Below are 16,374 nucleotides of genomic sequence, written 5' to 3' on the forward strand. Positions count from 1 at the left end.
TGTCAGAAAGTAAGGAGTCTGGATATGAGAGTATTTTTAATAGAGAATTACAAGTTTGTGCCGACTTGTAGGGCTCTTTCAGTTGTCCTTGTAATCAATGGTTCCTAATATCGTAAGTATGCAATAATTACATCCACTTAGAAAAATTGGCAATAAATGAATAGCCACTAATAATAGACTACTGTCAGAGCAAAAAACTAAATAAGTAAGTTGTCTGTTGGCATCATCTCTGATCCTCCATGCCCTTTGATTGTGTCAACCATCAAATTGAGAATTGAGCAAGGTGGTGCAGGGATTAGACCCCTGGGCTTCCATTTTGGAGGATGGTGCTTCAAATCTCCATCCAGCCATTATGATTTAGTTTTTTTATTATTTTCCTAAACTGCTTAAGGGAACACAGTCGCAAACAGGCTAAAAAAAATAGAATTTCTTTTTGGTCTTAATCTGTGTTCCAATTATTTGGCTACAAAATGCCATTTGTTTCATACAAATCTGATTATTAGATTCATAGTTATTAATTTGTTCATGAAGCATGGTAACTAACGCCACGTCCATTTTTGCTGTGTCTTGTGCAGTAGTCAGCACAGTCATTTGTGTCCCACAGATATAAATGCCCTTTATTTGGGTTGCAAGAGAGAATTGTTATTCAGATGTTTGCCAGCCTGTCTGCATTGTTGACTATCGTTTCTCAGTTTCTTCATCCTAGTTGTTTACGGTTTGGTGATACAAATGTAATGATTTTGTGAAACGTTATAACACAATGGATAGAATAAGGAAGTTTGGATATAAGCCTAAGTTTAGTGGAAATAAATATGTAAAAAAAAAACGCAACACTGCTAGTTTTGAACAGAGGACAGAAAATAATATTGAAAGTGAAGTAAGTGCGAGTGTCAGTGCTTCAGGCAAGAAGCTTCTAGGTGCTGCCGGTTTTCCAAGTGCATCTCAAATGCGTGACAATGCAATATGTGGTGTGAACAGTGTTTCTGTTGCTACTGACACAAACATTCTGATCTCCATGAGGTTATTAAGTGAACTTTTCAAAAAAAACACAAATTGTAAAAACTGGTGAAAACATTACTTTGCACAAAGATGTGGTGAAAACCAAATGAATTGTTTGCATTTTATTTTTGAGATGTTTAGAATGTAGCTGTACTGCCAATACAATGTCATCCCACATAAGAAGAAGCAGATTGTTTGAAAACAATATAAGATTAGTGTATGCACTTAGATCTATTGGAAAAGGGTGAAGTGCAGGTGCTGTTCTTTGTGCAGTGATGAACATTCCTCCACCTCCAAAAAAGTTTTATGTTTACAACAAGACTATTGGTGCAGTTGTAGCTGAGGTAAGTGAATCTACAATGTTGAAAGCAGCCAAAGAAGCGGTTCAGTTGAATGATACGAAATCTGACCCAAGGCAAATGTCTGCTGGTTTTAATGGCAGTTGGCAGATACATGGGCATACATCCCTAAATGGCATTGTGTCAAGACTATTGCTGCAGTTGTAGCTGAGGTAAGTGAATCTACAATGTTGAAAGCAGCCAAAGAAGCAGTTCAGTTGAATGATACAAAATCTGACCCAAGGCAAATGTCTGCTGGTTTTGATGGCAGTTGGCAGATACGTTGGCATACATCCCTAAATGGCATTGTGTCAGCAACTTCTTTTGATACTGGGAAGGTTCTGGATATTGAAATTATTACTAAGTTCTGTGACATCTGTAGGAAAAGTCCCACTATACAACATGTGTGCAAAAAGGACTATGATGGTTCTAGTAGAGGCATGGAAGTGGCTGGTGTTGCTAACATTTTCAAAAGGTCTGTGCAGTCAAAATTAATAAACTGGAATGTATAGGACATGTACAGAAAAGAATGGGATCACGACTTCTAAAGATATGAAAGGAAAAAAAGTTAGGTGGTAAAGGGCGCCTGACAAAGGCTGAAATAGACAGGATCCAGACTTATTATGGTATGGCCATTAGAAGTAACTGCAACAATGTAGAAGCAATGAGGAGGGCCATCTGGGCTATATTCTTTCATAACATTTCAACAGAAGAGGAACCACAACATAACCTTTGCCCACGGGGACCTGACACCTGGTGCAAATTCAACAACCGAGCTACATCTTCCAGCTATAAGCACAAACATTCAATTCCAGAAATAATCCTGCTAGCTGTGAAACCCATTTTCAGAGGGGTTAGCCAACAAAAGCTCTTGAAAAAGTGTCTACATGGAAGAACTCAAAACCCAAATGAAAGTTTGAATTCTGTCATTCGGACAAGGCTACCAAAAACTGTTTTCATTAGAAAACAAACACTAAAATTTGGTGTTCATGATGCGGTGATGTGCTTCAATGCTGGTATGTCAAAGAAGACTGATGTATTAAGACTCTAGGGAACAAAGGATGGTATCAATACTGAAAGGGGACTGAAAAAGATTGACATGGACCATATCCATTATGCTGATATTTCTGCAGGAAATGCTACCATGGAGGGCAGGATAGCCAGAAGATCAAAGAAAAGAAGATAAAGATCAAGAAGTTGAGCCACAGCATAGCCCTGGAATGTTTTAAAAGTGTGTCTGTATGGCATTGTACATTACTTTCTTGCATGTTTTCTCAAAACTACATTTTTTGACCTTCTGGTACACTTTTCTCAAAAACTATGACTGCTACAGACATCAGACTTACAGTATCTCTTGTTAATACAACGATGATTAATTAGATAAAAAAATAGACCAGTAGTGATAAAAAGAACAGATTTACAAGCTGCAAGGTGTTTAGAGCAGTTTTAATTTTTTGTCTTGTCCATTAATGACGAACGTCGCTCTTGATGGTACATGATTGACAATATCAATAGAAACTGATAATGGCACCTTGCTAGTTCATAGCAACTAACGTAGCTGAAGGCTATGCTAACTATCGTCTCGGCAAATGAGAGCATAGAAGTCAGTGAGCCATCGCTAGCAAAGTCAGCTGTACAACTGGGGCGAGTGCTAGGAAGTCTCTCTAGACCTGCCGTGTGGCGGCGCTGGGTCTGCAATCACTGATAGTGGCGACACGCATGTCCGACGTATTCTACCAGACCGCGGCTGATTTAAAGGCTACCACCAGCAAGTGTGGTGTCTGGCTGTGACACCACACAGCTGTACACTGTAAAAGTTTCAGGTCTTTATCTCCATTAGTTACTTCAGAAAGTGTACCTGACGTTTGCTCGTTTTATCAATGATTCCTTATGGGAGTTCCCTTGCGACTTTGTCCCCTTAAGGCAAATGTTGGGATGTTTCCTTTGAAAAATATATGGCCAATATCCTTCCTTCCATCTTCAATGCAAGCTTGCACATCATCTCTGGTGACCTAGTAGCCCACAGGACATTAAACCCATACCTTTCTTACTTTCTGTCCTCTTCTCTTCTGCTTGAAAAACTAAGATTCTGTTGTATTGTTGGTGTTGCCCTTGCATACAGAAAGTTATTCTTTTGTAAGAGAAAAACTGGCTCACATAAGCATGCTTCAGCACACAAGTATAACTAAACACATAAACGTCTGAAATCTGGGCCCTTCTCGCTGTCATCCCACACCTTGCATGTCACAATTAATGCTACCTCCCTCTATAGTCCATATCACCATCCTCCATATACGTGGTCTGTCTGCTGCTGAACATTTCCTCAATCAGTGCCCACCTGATTCAAACCCTACGAAATACTTCCTGCTTGCTTTAATCAACTTTGTACTTACCAACAATTACTTTACCAGTGAGGGACATGGGACCCAGGATGGTTCCTTCCTATGCCAACCGTTTCATGGCTCACTTAGAGGGGACTGTCAGCATCTAGTGTGACTTAAATACATTGATGACAACTTTGTCATATGGACTCAGGGTGAGACTGGTCCATTAAAGTTCTTGGAATCTCTAAATAAATTATCCCAATTAAATTTAACTATTCCAAATCCCATGCCACTTTCCCTAATGTTGACCTCTTCCTCACTGAAGGTCAGCTACACATTTCAATTCACATTAAACATACTAGGAAAATGACATTACTTACATGTTGACAGTTGCCATCCTTTCCATGTCATATGTTACCTCCCATACAGCATTGACAGTCAAGGCAAACATATTTGTTCAGATGCAGACTTTTTACAGCAATACACCATCATTTTCACCTCAGCCTTCACTGGATGTAATTACCACACCAACCTAGTTCAAAAGCAGATTTCCCAGGCCATCATATCCAGTCCTGTTACTTCTGATCCCTCCAAAAATGAAATTAAGAATACATTTCTTATCACATGATATTATCCAGGTCTTGGGTGTATTAATCATCTACTTCAACAAAGCTATGACTTCCTAAAATCATGCCCTGAAATGAGATCCTTTCTGTCCGACATTTTGCCCACTACACCTAGAATAGCTTTTCATCACCCTCCCAATCTCTGCAGTATCCCTGTCTAACCTTTTGCTCCTTGTGCACCCATTGCCCTACTGTATGGCTCCTAACACTGTTACCATTTGTGCTGTAACACTTTCCCTATACACCCTCCTACAACCAACTGTGAACCCCCAGGCTTTATAACTGAAAAAAAAAAAACAAGATATATTATCAAAAAGACAGCCACCTGTGAATGACACTTATTGTGTGCCAGCTGCTATGTAGACATTGCTCAGCCTTTCACATTGGCATGACTACCACTAAGTTATCAGCTAGAATGAATGGCGATCTACTAGAGGGTGTATAATGGCAACACACAATATCCTATTGCAGAACATGCTCTACATTGACATCATGACTTGGTGCCTATTTCACCACACGTGCCATCTGGATTGTTTCCCCAGACATCAGTTTTTCATGAACGAGCAGGTGGGAATTGGCTTTCATGCCCTTGGTTCTTGCCACTGACTAGGCCTTAATTTACATTAATTTATTTTGTCTCGGCTCTTCTTGACAGTTACTGCTACTTTCTTCACTCTCTTTTAGTTTTCAATATCTTTTATTTCTGGACCTGTCTATATTTTCCTATCCTCCACTTCTACCTCATAAAATGCACTTTGCTTTCCCCTCTTATCAATTCATGCATTATGTTTTATCAGTAATCTCTGTTTGTGTATTACCCTATCTTCCACCTATGAGCCCTCATGTCTTCAAATCTCATCTGTCGCAGTCCCCAACCATCAGTCTTTCCTTCTCATCCTGTCTTATAAGTCTCTCCCAATCCAGGGTTCTGGGTGATTTTTTCTGAAGCCTCCCCATTGGCTACACCACATCAGTCCTCCTCCACCCACCCCTCTATTTTCCTCTTCTGCCAGAAGAAGAAAAAGAAGAAGAAGAAGAATAAGAAGCCACTGGCTCTGAAAGCTTGCAAGTTTCAGCATCTTCATGTGTGTTCTCATGCTGCCTCTTGGTGTATAGAGTTTTTTGTCTATCCAGTTGATTATATTTCCAAAAATTGATTATTTTCATTAATGCATTTGTCTGTGTGACCATCATTCCTTCTCATGTAACCCACTCATCTGTGTTTGCTGTCATCTATCTTATTCAAACTGTCATTTGTTTTCTACCTTATGTGCTAGTTCGCTTGCTTATTTATCTGCATGACCTATATTAACCTACATATTTCCCCTACATCTTTTCTAGTACTTACTTCTGTGCACTTAGCTGGGCCCATTGTTATTAACAAATTTGTGTGTAACTTCGTTTACAGTTTGCCCTGTAAGGCCTTCTCCCAATTGTCATTTGCCGGTTTATTTGCAAATTTGATGGCAATTTTCTTCCCCACCTCCACTTACCTTGCTTCTGTGCAGTTCTTTCATGTTTTCATGCATTTGTTTTTGCCAAACCATATTGATCAATGTTTACTGCCGTGTCCTGCATTATCTCATTTGCCAAACTCTTCCCATTTCGTACACCTCACCAGTCCTTTTCTTTCACCTCTCTTCCTTCCGCTTCAGCCATTCTGCCTGAAGGAGGAGCCACTGGCTTCAAAAGCTTGCAAATTTCAATATCTTTATGTGTGTGTTCTCTTGCAGCCACTTGGTGAGTAGGTTTTTAATCTATCCAGTTACATTATATTTTCTGAACTTAAAATTTTGGTTATCTTTAGGTATGGTTCTGGGTTCAGATCAGTCCAGTTCAAAATACATTAAAGAACTGCTAAAAAATTTCATTGTTTGCTTATGACACAAGAATATTGAAAAAGAGGCTAATTCAATCTTTTCAGAGACGACCAGTATCATAGCTGTTTTGGTTAATGACAAACCAGTTTGTCTTAATTGCACAAGACTCCTACCATATATAAAACAAATAAAATAATTTACAAGATCTAACACTGACATTACTGCTTCTGCACAAATTAAATAGTGTGTGCAACATTTTTTGGTGGTGTTCTGCTGGTCACACACCTATCTTTAATGTACTGTGTGTCATCAGGTCATATTACATATTTCATCATCTGCCTCTTAGCCATTTAATAAATACTGTTGTAAAACTTGCTCCTCACATCATTCTATGATTGCCTTTTCTGAGGGAAGACTGTATGCAAAAATCATTGTGTAGGTTTCAAACACTGCATATCTTATTGTGTAATAATGACCACCATAAAACTTGCCATACTTACGTGACTAGACATGCATTGCACAGCACTACTTACTACTCCAGTCAGTCACAAATCTGAATCTTAATAGAAATATATATTCCCAGAAACATAAATTTTATTACAGCCAACAGTATCATGAGCTCCTCTCCTCACCTTCCAAATGTACTTTTCATTATTCCCACTTGGATATGCTCCTTTCTTCCTTTCCAATTAGTGCTTCCTGTTTCTCAGTTACTGAGCCTCATAGCCACCACAAACATGTTACATATTTTTTCTTACATTCTCATCTTACCTGGCTCTTTTATTCTACACTTTGTGTGTGTATCAACTTTATTGCTAAAACTGATGTTGTCTTGAGACATTCGTGTAATTGCTTTTACAGATTCTGAAATGATTCCTATCTCTATGTATTACTGAGTGATGTGAATCTTTGTGATGTTTGGTTTGTGGGGTGGTCATCAGTGCCCATACAAAGTCCCAATTGTTTTTACACAACCCAATCTAGCCACTGTCACGAATGATGATGGTGATGATGATGATGATGATGATGAAAGGATGAGGACAACACCAACACCCAGTCCCTGAGGCAGCAATGCTAGCCACTAGACCACAAGATGCGGATGTAAATCTTCATGGTGGAAGAATTTTCTTTACCTTGCAAGGGTAAAAGAAAGGGTGGTATATAGTTTGCAATCATGAGACTGTGCATAAAACTACAAAGTTAAATCCAAAACCTATCTACACTGTCTTAAGATGTGAGGGTGTACGGCATTGTCAAAAGCAATGGCAATGGCAGTTCGTATGTCAGGTGGAGGCGGTACGTTCAGAGGTCTCTCAGGTATTACTTGAGAAGAGTAGACTGTATGACAGCAATTGCTCTCTCTCATGCACAACAGCACATGTACAACATTGCACTGTATCACCATTTGTCACAGACACTCTCACAGTGTCAGAAATTGTGTTCGCAGTTTATTAGAGGTAAGCTGAATGCAACGGAAACTCATGTTCACTAGGACCTGGAGCAGTACAGCAACACATTGTCTCAAATACTAATAATCTAAGTACAGGATGCGTGTGACAAGTAAAACTGTGGATCTTCTAAAGCACATCTTACTGTTAATTCTGTCATATATTGATGACATAATGACTTGTACGTTGTTATGCTTAAGGCTATTTAGAGCCATCAAGGTCACTCCAAGGTAGGAAATCAGAGACAATGCAGAGAACAGGCAAAAATGGTAGTGTTTAGATTGCCGGAAATAAATAGAAATACTAGAGCCATACAAATCACAGACACTGTATGCAGCTGTCCCAGGGGAGAAGTTTCACTCCAGAGAATTAACTGGGAACTCCATCTGCCACCTAGCTGCTGTCATAAGGTGTCACTGTAGAAGGTGGCCACAAAAAGGCACATCTTAGCAGAAGCAGCAAGCTTGATACTTGCTCCTGAGAACTGCATCAGTGGGTTTACACAGGTTAGAGTGCTACTACAGCAGTCCCTACCCACAGATGGGCAGAGGGCAGGGCCAAGTGGCGTAAAATACTGTTGTTGCTGGCCATAATTGGAGTGGCAGTGACGTTTAGCTTTCAGCTGAACACATTTTATACCAAACTTGGACTTTGTTAATGTAAAATCCAGAAGCATCCCTACCTACCAATTAGTGGTAGGGGATTGGCCAGAGGTGCCCTGGAGGTGCAGAACGACTCACCAGATTGCAGGTGGACTGGTGTATCGACTATAGGAAGGGAGAAATGATGCATTCCTACCATTCTTTAAAACCACATGTGTATTGTATTCAGAGGAAGTTCTCAGTCAGATCGCCAGAGTGCCTACTCTGTGTGACTCGTGCCCAGCCTCGGCAAGCTCCGACATATCTGTTTTTCTCATTTGGAGTGCTACCCTCAAGTTTGTACTTAACATGCTAGTAGTCTTCACTACTTCTGTTAACACCTCCCCCAATGGCTTCAGACACTGCCTTCTGTTGTGCAACCAGTTGCCTCGTTTACTTTTTCTAATGCTTACAATTAGCCTCCAGTGTAATAGTTAGCCTGATCACAAATAGTGTTAGTCAGACCCCTGAATTCCATGAGTCTCCTGCTGCAAGCATCCTGTCAAGTTCCAAAATCCATGTCTCTCGCAGATGCCTTGTGACAGTGTTTGCTGCTGATCCAAGTCATCAACCTGTCTTCACTGGGAATTTGTCTTTCTGCATTTGCTCCTCCACTGCCCGGAAACTGCAGACTAACCTTAAACCCACTGTCTCCCCTGTATACTGTGTCAGGACACGACAGTTCCTTTAATCTCAGATGAATACTTTTTCTCTTAACCACACCGTACTTCTTGTGTCTTGACTGCTGTGCTGGGGATCTCATCCTAGCACTTCAGTATTTTATTCAATACAGCCGTTTCTTTTTTGCATCACAGAATGAAGGAAGATCAGGGTTTAACATCCTGTCAGCAGTGAGGGTAATTAGGAAAGAGTATGTGATTGGATTGGGGAGGAGGAGGAGATCATTGTTTAATGTCCCGCCAACAATGAGGTCATTACAGATATAGCACAAGCTCGCACTAGGAAGGAAATTGGCTGTGCCCTTTCAAAGGAACCATCCCAACATTTGCCTGAAGCGATTTAGGAAAATCACAAAACTTAAACCTGAATGGCCAGATGCGGGTTTGAACTGTTGTCCCGCTGAATGCAAGTCCCGGGGTAACTTTGCCTTTCGCAGGCAAGTGCTCTACCACCTGAGCTACCCAAGCACCACTCACTATCATGTCTCCGCAATATCCTTTCATCCAGGAGTGCTAGTTGTGCAAGGTTTGTAGAAGAGCATCTGTGAAGTTTAGAAGGTAGGATATGAGGTACTGGTAGAATCCAAGCTGTGAGGGCAGGTTGTGAGTTGTACTTGGGTAGCCCAGTTGGTAGAGCACTTGCCTGCAAAAGGCAAAGGTCCCGAGTTCGAGTCTTGGTCTGGCACACAGTTTTAATCTGCCAGGAAGTTTCATACCAGTGCACACTCCGCTGCAGACTGAAAATCTCATTCTGGAAACCTCCCGCAGGCTGTGGCTAAGCCATGTCTCCACAACATCCTTTCTTCCAGGAGTGCTAGTTCTCCAAGGTTTGTATTTTAGTGGCTAAAATAAATGAAGGAACTAAAAGCACGGAAGCAGTCTAAATAAAGTTATCTGAAATTGAAATCCATCAATCAATTGATTGATCCATCCATCCATCTATCCATCCATCCATCCATCCATCCTTCCTTCTGCAGAAATTTCTTGGTTACTGCCTCGTAGAATCTGTATTTAATCACTCACAGGTCAGTAAATAATTCTTTCTCGATGGAGATAAGACTTAAGTGAGTCATGCAGCTCCTCATTTGAGCAAGGTGGCAGTAATTGTGTATCCTTAGTAATGAGAATAACCTCTCGACAAATGATGTAGTGGAAGGAATTGTTGAGGCCAGCAATGCCAATTTGTATATTTCTATAAATCTGCTGATTAAATCATCTCCAACAGGTAATTTACAATCTGAATTGGTGTTTTGTCCAACCCATTATCAGAAGCACAAGATACGTGAAGTTCATTCTGGAGTTCACTTACACTGAAAACACTGCCATAAATGTTGTTCACTTTATGCAATTGTTATGAAAATTCTCTCTTTTTTGAAATGAGCCATTTTTATTTGATTTATCAAATTGAATTACTCTAACTTTCTAAATAGTGCATATCTAATTTTTAACTAATTGCTGATGTTATCAATAATTTCATAATAAACTGACCAGAAACAATGTTGCTGAGCTTTAATGTTCAATTTTCTCCTTTTTATTTGAAGCACCTCTTCATTTTCCACAGTACCATGAACAGAAGATCACACTGCTCCAAAATACCCTCTTTCATTTTGCAATGTCAATGTTTTTGGGTTCAAGTATACTAAACAAAACATCTGAATCAACAAGTTGGATAAAAGCTTTATTAGAAATATGTTCCAGAAATCCTTCAGGAAGTTATTTCCTTCATTGCAGTAACACAGTCAAAGTTTCCACTTTCATGAATACATTCAAATCACATTATCAATACTTGTCTGTTCTCACAAACTGTTTGGATAAAACTAGAGGTAAAATTCCATCAAGTATTAGACAATGATTAGAGTTTATAAGACACGAATGTTGATAGCTCATGTAACCTCTTACAAGAATGAGAAAATAATGTACGCAGTGATTTAAGTTCAGAAAAAAAATAATAATTTGAGGTTCTTGTTACATTCTAATGATCATTGAAGTACCAGGTTAATTATGTGAGCATAGATGTGTAGACAGAGCCTTAGGATACCTTTCCAGAACTTTACTTTGGGGTGTATTTAGGCGGCTACACATTATGTCAGTGTCATCATAGGTTTGGGCAATTAGTTTATCCCCACAGTAATACAGTTCCAATATTTCATCGACACGATTAAAAAGAGCTGTTGTAGTTCTGTCAGCACTCACATTGTGAATCCCAACAAATCGTTCCACTGCTTTGTTTCTGTTAAACAGAAACGTAACAGAATACAGTTGATAACTGTGATTTATTACCTATATATGATGTTTCACTAAGCATAATAGCCACAAACTCCATATTCTTAATTTAATTAAAGAGTTCATCTCTCAAAACATCAGATATTGCATTTATTACATCATTTATAATGTTTGCCGATGTGCTGCAGAAACCTGTAGATATTACTAAATGTTCTTTCAATGGAGGATCAAATTCGGCATTTGCAAGAAGAAATTCCATGTAATTTCCTTTGTTTGCACATTCTGAATTTTCCTTGTGACCTCAAAAGGAAAGTTCCTGTTTCACTAAATAGCACACTGCATTAATTAATCTATTCAGTATTTCCCTGCTCCTTCTTTATTTTCTAACTGTGCAGTTGTACTTCTACCCTTCATTAAGAACTCAAAAGAATGACAGTTCTAGCAGGCATCACAATAAATCTGTCGTATGTTAAAAAGTGAATTTCGGACACACCATATTTCTTCATTGCAGTATTAAGATGAATTAAATCACAATACCCTTACTTATTCCACACAAATTTCTTTGTAGCAAATAACATATAGGTTCAACAATAAAATGTATTTGTCACAGCACAGCCACAAAGCCAGTCTGATAACCCATACAACTCCTTACAAAAATGTCTCTCAAATCCCTTTGCAGTAGAGCCACAGTTTGCCTTAATGCACATTGATACTGTTAAGTTAGGGCACAGTCTGCCATCGTCAATTATTTGTTTCTTCTCTGTATAAGATAGTAATGAAAAATGACTATATAATAGTTCTTGCACAATGCTTTCACTACTCATTTCAAAACTACCGCAACCTTCACATACACAAGAAACACTAGATGTAAACAACCCCACAGTAGTCAGCCAGCCAGCAACGTGCTGAGTCAGCATCCTAACTGCATTCTGGCCTACCAGTGAATGGAGCTGACGCATGCGCGATGACATTCGCACAGTGAGGGATTCAGCAGTGAAGTCATCCAATGCTTTGGTTCATTTTTAGTGTGTTGCATACTGCCATAGGCTTGGCTGGTGGTAGACAGTTAAGTTGAATCATTGTCAAGCAAATTCATAGACACAATGTACTTTATACTTATTAAGAATAGTAATATAATTTCCTAATTTTATTCAGACATTGGCTGCACAACCTACACATCCCAAGGGGCAGCCGATGGCTAACCACTACACCACCTCAACACAGTGGCTTTGCACAACTACATACACTACCCTAGCATACCTCCCTCCTCTATCAAAATCCCCATTTATGCCTCAGCCCAGTTGGTATTCCCTAAACTCGAACAGCTTTGCAGAGGTTCTCCAATTGAATCGGAGTAGCACCTGAGCATCGAATGGATCGATAAAACACCTTTGTGTGGGTTTCAGGCAAGATCCCCCAATTTTTCGTTAGATGTTGAGGTGCTGTCCAATACAGTTGGAGAACCTCTGCAATCCAGTTCAAGTTTAAGGGGAATACAGAGTGGACTCAATGGGGTGACTAGGACTTTGGATGGAGGACAGAGGCATGATAAGGTATTCCATGCAGTTCTGCAAAGCCACTGTGCAAAGTGGTGTAGCGGTTAGCGCATCTGTCTAGTGAGGGGGAGACCTAGGTTCAAATCCCACCCAGCCTTAGTTGCGTCAATCTGCATGCATACTTTTCAACTTTGTAGCTACAAGCAAGCATGTCCTTATCCACAGTATCAGTAAATGAGCAAGGAATAGTGATCATGATGTCATATAGTGACTATGATTACTGAAGTTAATAAATGTGTCAAGAAGGCTGGGAGCATTTTTATGCTGGAAAAAGGAGATAAGGAATAGTTAGCATCCCCAAAGTTTAAATGGATTGTAATTGGCACTCTGAAGAAGTATGTGCTGAGTAACTGGTTACTCAACTTCGACAACTTCCTGTCATCACAGGAACAGCGGCAAACAACTGCAGACTATTGCTCACCCTGCCCATTAGATATTTTATATATGTAGAGAATAATATTGATCCTATCACATGTCCCTGTGGCTTTCCTGATGATACTCTCTTTCTTTTCCTACTGTCAAATTGCAGTCCCCCATCACAATTAAATTTTCATCTCCCTTGATTATGCAAATAATTTGTTTTATTTCCTTCATGAAGTTTGTTGTAAATAATCCACTACTGTGCAAAAGGAACAATGATGTACATAATTGGAATACCAGAAGGAAAAATGACATTCATTACTCCATAGTAAGATTGTCCTTAGCAGAAAAAGAGGAGCACAATGCTGCAACAAAAATTTTTGATCACTTACCCAACTGATATAAAATTTCTGACAGACAGAAAAGTAACATCTAAAAACAAATTGAGAAAGTTTTTCATTGACAACTCTCCCTATTTCACAGAAGAATTTCTATTACTGCAATGTATACATATAAATGTTCAGACTGTAACAATACGCACAAATTAATTTACAATGTGAATGTAAAATGACTTGTTCCACATTATTATGATCTAGCATGCAAAATGATCTGTGGAACATGAAACTAACTTTCTTTTAATCTCTTCATCACTTGCAGCACTAGTTGGCATATAAACATGTACTACTGTGAAGGGTGTTGGCTTAATATCTGTCTTGGCTATGATAATTCATTCACTATGTTGTTCATAGTAGCGTACTTACATTCCTATTTTCTTTTATTCATTATTAGGCCTACTTCTCGATTACCCCTATTTCATTTTTTATTTATACTCTTGTAATCACTTGACCAGAAGTCCTACTCTACATGCCACTACATTTCACTCATTTACAATATATTTAACTTCAACCTACCCATTTTCCTTTAAGTACTATAACCTAACTACCCAATTAAAGGATCTGACATTTCATGCTCTGACCTGTAGAATGACATTTTTTTTTCCTGACATCCTCCTGAGTACACCCTGCCAGACAGTAGAGCTGATACTCTCAAGAAAAATAACAGCTATAGTTTTCCCTCACCTTCAGCCATTCATAGTACCAGCACAACAAGGCCATGTAGACTAATATTAGAAAGCCACATCAGTCACTCACCCCAACTGTGGCCACCAGCTACTGAAAAGGCTGCTGCCACTCTTTGAGAACCATAGTCTGGCCTCTCCATAGCTTCCTCTCCAATGTGGTTGCACATGTGGCATGCTAAATGTATCATAGAGGCATGTAAGACACCCACCTTGGGAAAGTCCTAGAGATCTCAATGGGGGACTATTCCAGAATCTTTTGCCAATGGAGAGATCATCATGACACTTTTTCAATTACAGGCCACATGTTCTGTGGATACATTGTGTGTGTCTTTAATGCAGTGGTTACCATTGCCTTCTGCATCCTGATGCTGTTGACCATTCGTGTTTCTTCTGCCTTTTAGCCGGCCATTGTGGCCGAGCGGTTCTAGGCACTTCAGTCCGGAACCGCGCTGCTGCTACGGTCGCAGGTTCAAATCCTGCCTCGGGCATGGATGTGTGTGATGTCCTTAGGTTAGTTAGGTTTAAGTAGTTCTAAGTCTAGAGGACTGAAGACCTCAGATGTTACATCTCATAGTGCACAAAGCCATTCTGCCTTTTAGGGGCAGTTTTCCACTCTGAGGGCAAGAAGTGCCTTGAACCTCTGTCTGCCCCCTTTTGAGAAGACCATTGACAGAATGAGGGTGACTTCTTATCCTCTAATCTAAATCTGAAACAAGTTTGTGTCCAGTGACTATTAAATGCAAGTACAGTGCTTAACTGCACCTCCTTATTCAGTGATTTTTGTTAGTACTGAAACAACCACATATGCCATACACATTAGAATACAAATTACAAAGCAACCATTGCTTATAGTCACCTGAATAAAAGCATACTGACATTGTTTAACCCACTAACTATAAGTGTTTACAGTTTCTGTCATTTTCATTTGAGTTTGTCATTGGCTTGACATACAAACACTGTGCAAGTACAAGTCAGAACAGTAAGTAGGCAATAGATGAAAATGTTATATAATAAAAGGTTTGCCACATTGCCAGGCTTGAAAGCAGGAGCCTCGATATTCTCTTCAGTGGAAACAGCAGCATACAGAGACACAATTTATTATTGTCAGAGAGAACTGAACTGTGCGCAGTGACTCTTCATGGCAAACAAGTCAAAAATAAATATATGTGGACAGGTACATTCTGTGAGTGGTATACGTTATCTAAGGTATTAACATGAATGTTTGGAAGACAAGAGAGGTAATACTAGTCTGTCTTTATTCTGTTTACATGGACTATAACCAGTGCCAGATTAGCCATAGTTAGTGCATGCTATGGGCTGCATGCCTGTCAAGTTAGATATTAATGGTATTCTACCTATGATCCAATGGAAATATGATGGTGCCCAAATCTACAGTGAGTAGTAATAATTTTAGTTCATTTGTAAAAATGAGTGCTGGTCACAACATTGCAAAATTTACAGTAAGATGATGTCCAAGTTCATCATTATAAACGATTGATTAGAATAGGGTTCTACTCGTTACCAATAAGAAAGTAATTAATAAATAACATATTTGTTTTAGTAAGTCTACTATTAGTTTTTTTTCCTTTCTACAGAGTATTTACTTTTTTTTACAGACCCTTACATTTTATACGAGTCTTCTAGAGTAAGGGTTGCTTATTTGTTGGTGGGTTGTTGTTTAACATGTTATAGTTCCATGATTCTGTGTTAATTTTGTGTTGTCGTTACTGTGCCAGTTGCTGTGGACAAATGAGCTGCTCGGGGGAACACAATGGTAAGCGCCATCGCCGTGTATTTTGCGGTAGATGGCTAATGACACCACCTGTGGGATGCACAATACAGTATACTTAATAGTAGTTCCAAATTCACTCAATAGATGTCAGGGCGGAGCTTAATGGTAAGCGCCACTGTCCGTCTGTTGCGGAAACATAATGGTAAGTGACTGAGAGAATGGCAGCAAGTAAAAACATCTCCGAGATTATGGCAACAGTGAACATGGCAGAAGATGATGAATATACTTCCAAAGATACTAATAGTTTCGAGAGGGATCCAGAATACATTCCTAACGATTCAGATGACTCAGAGGTAAGTTATTTTGTAAATATACTGTCTTTAGTATGTTTCATGAACATAATGGTAAGTGCATGTACATACCATTATGTTCCTGAAGTACAATTGAAAATTAAGTTCGCCGACAAGTACAAGATGTGTACAGTCCAGATCAGTGGTGCGAGATCATCAAGAAGTCAGCTAAGAAGAATCCATTCCTTGTATATAA

General features: G+C 39.3%; 1 protein-coding gene across 1 annotated transcript in view; it reads left to right on the forward strand.

Moving 5' to 3' along the window:
• The window catches only part of LOC126297971 (contactin-like), an 83,688-nt gene extending 67,814 nt beyond the window's left edge, over positions 1-15,874 (forward strand). Inside the window, exons 7-9 of the mRNA XM_049989287.1 lie at positions 1,273-1,343; positions 1,442-1,510; positions 15,833-15,874. Coding sequence (XP_049845244.1) covers positions 1,273-1,343; positions 1,442-1,510; positions 15,833-15,874 — 182 coding nt within the window. The remainder of the gene's footprint in view (positions 1-1,272; positions 1,344-1,441; positions 1,511-15,832) is intronic.
• Positions 15,875-16,374: the final 500 nt, after the last annotated feature.

This window comes from Schistocerca gregaria, chromosome X (assembly GCF_023897955.1).
Source record: "Schistocerca gregaria isolate iqSchGreg1 chromosome X, iqSchGreg1.2, whole genome shotgun sequence".
Taxonomy (NCBI): Eukaryota; Metazoa; Arthropoda; class Insecta; order Orthoptera; family Acrididae; genus Schistocerca; species Schistocerca gregaria.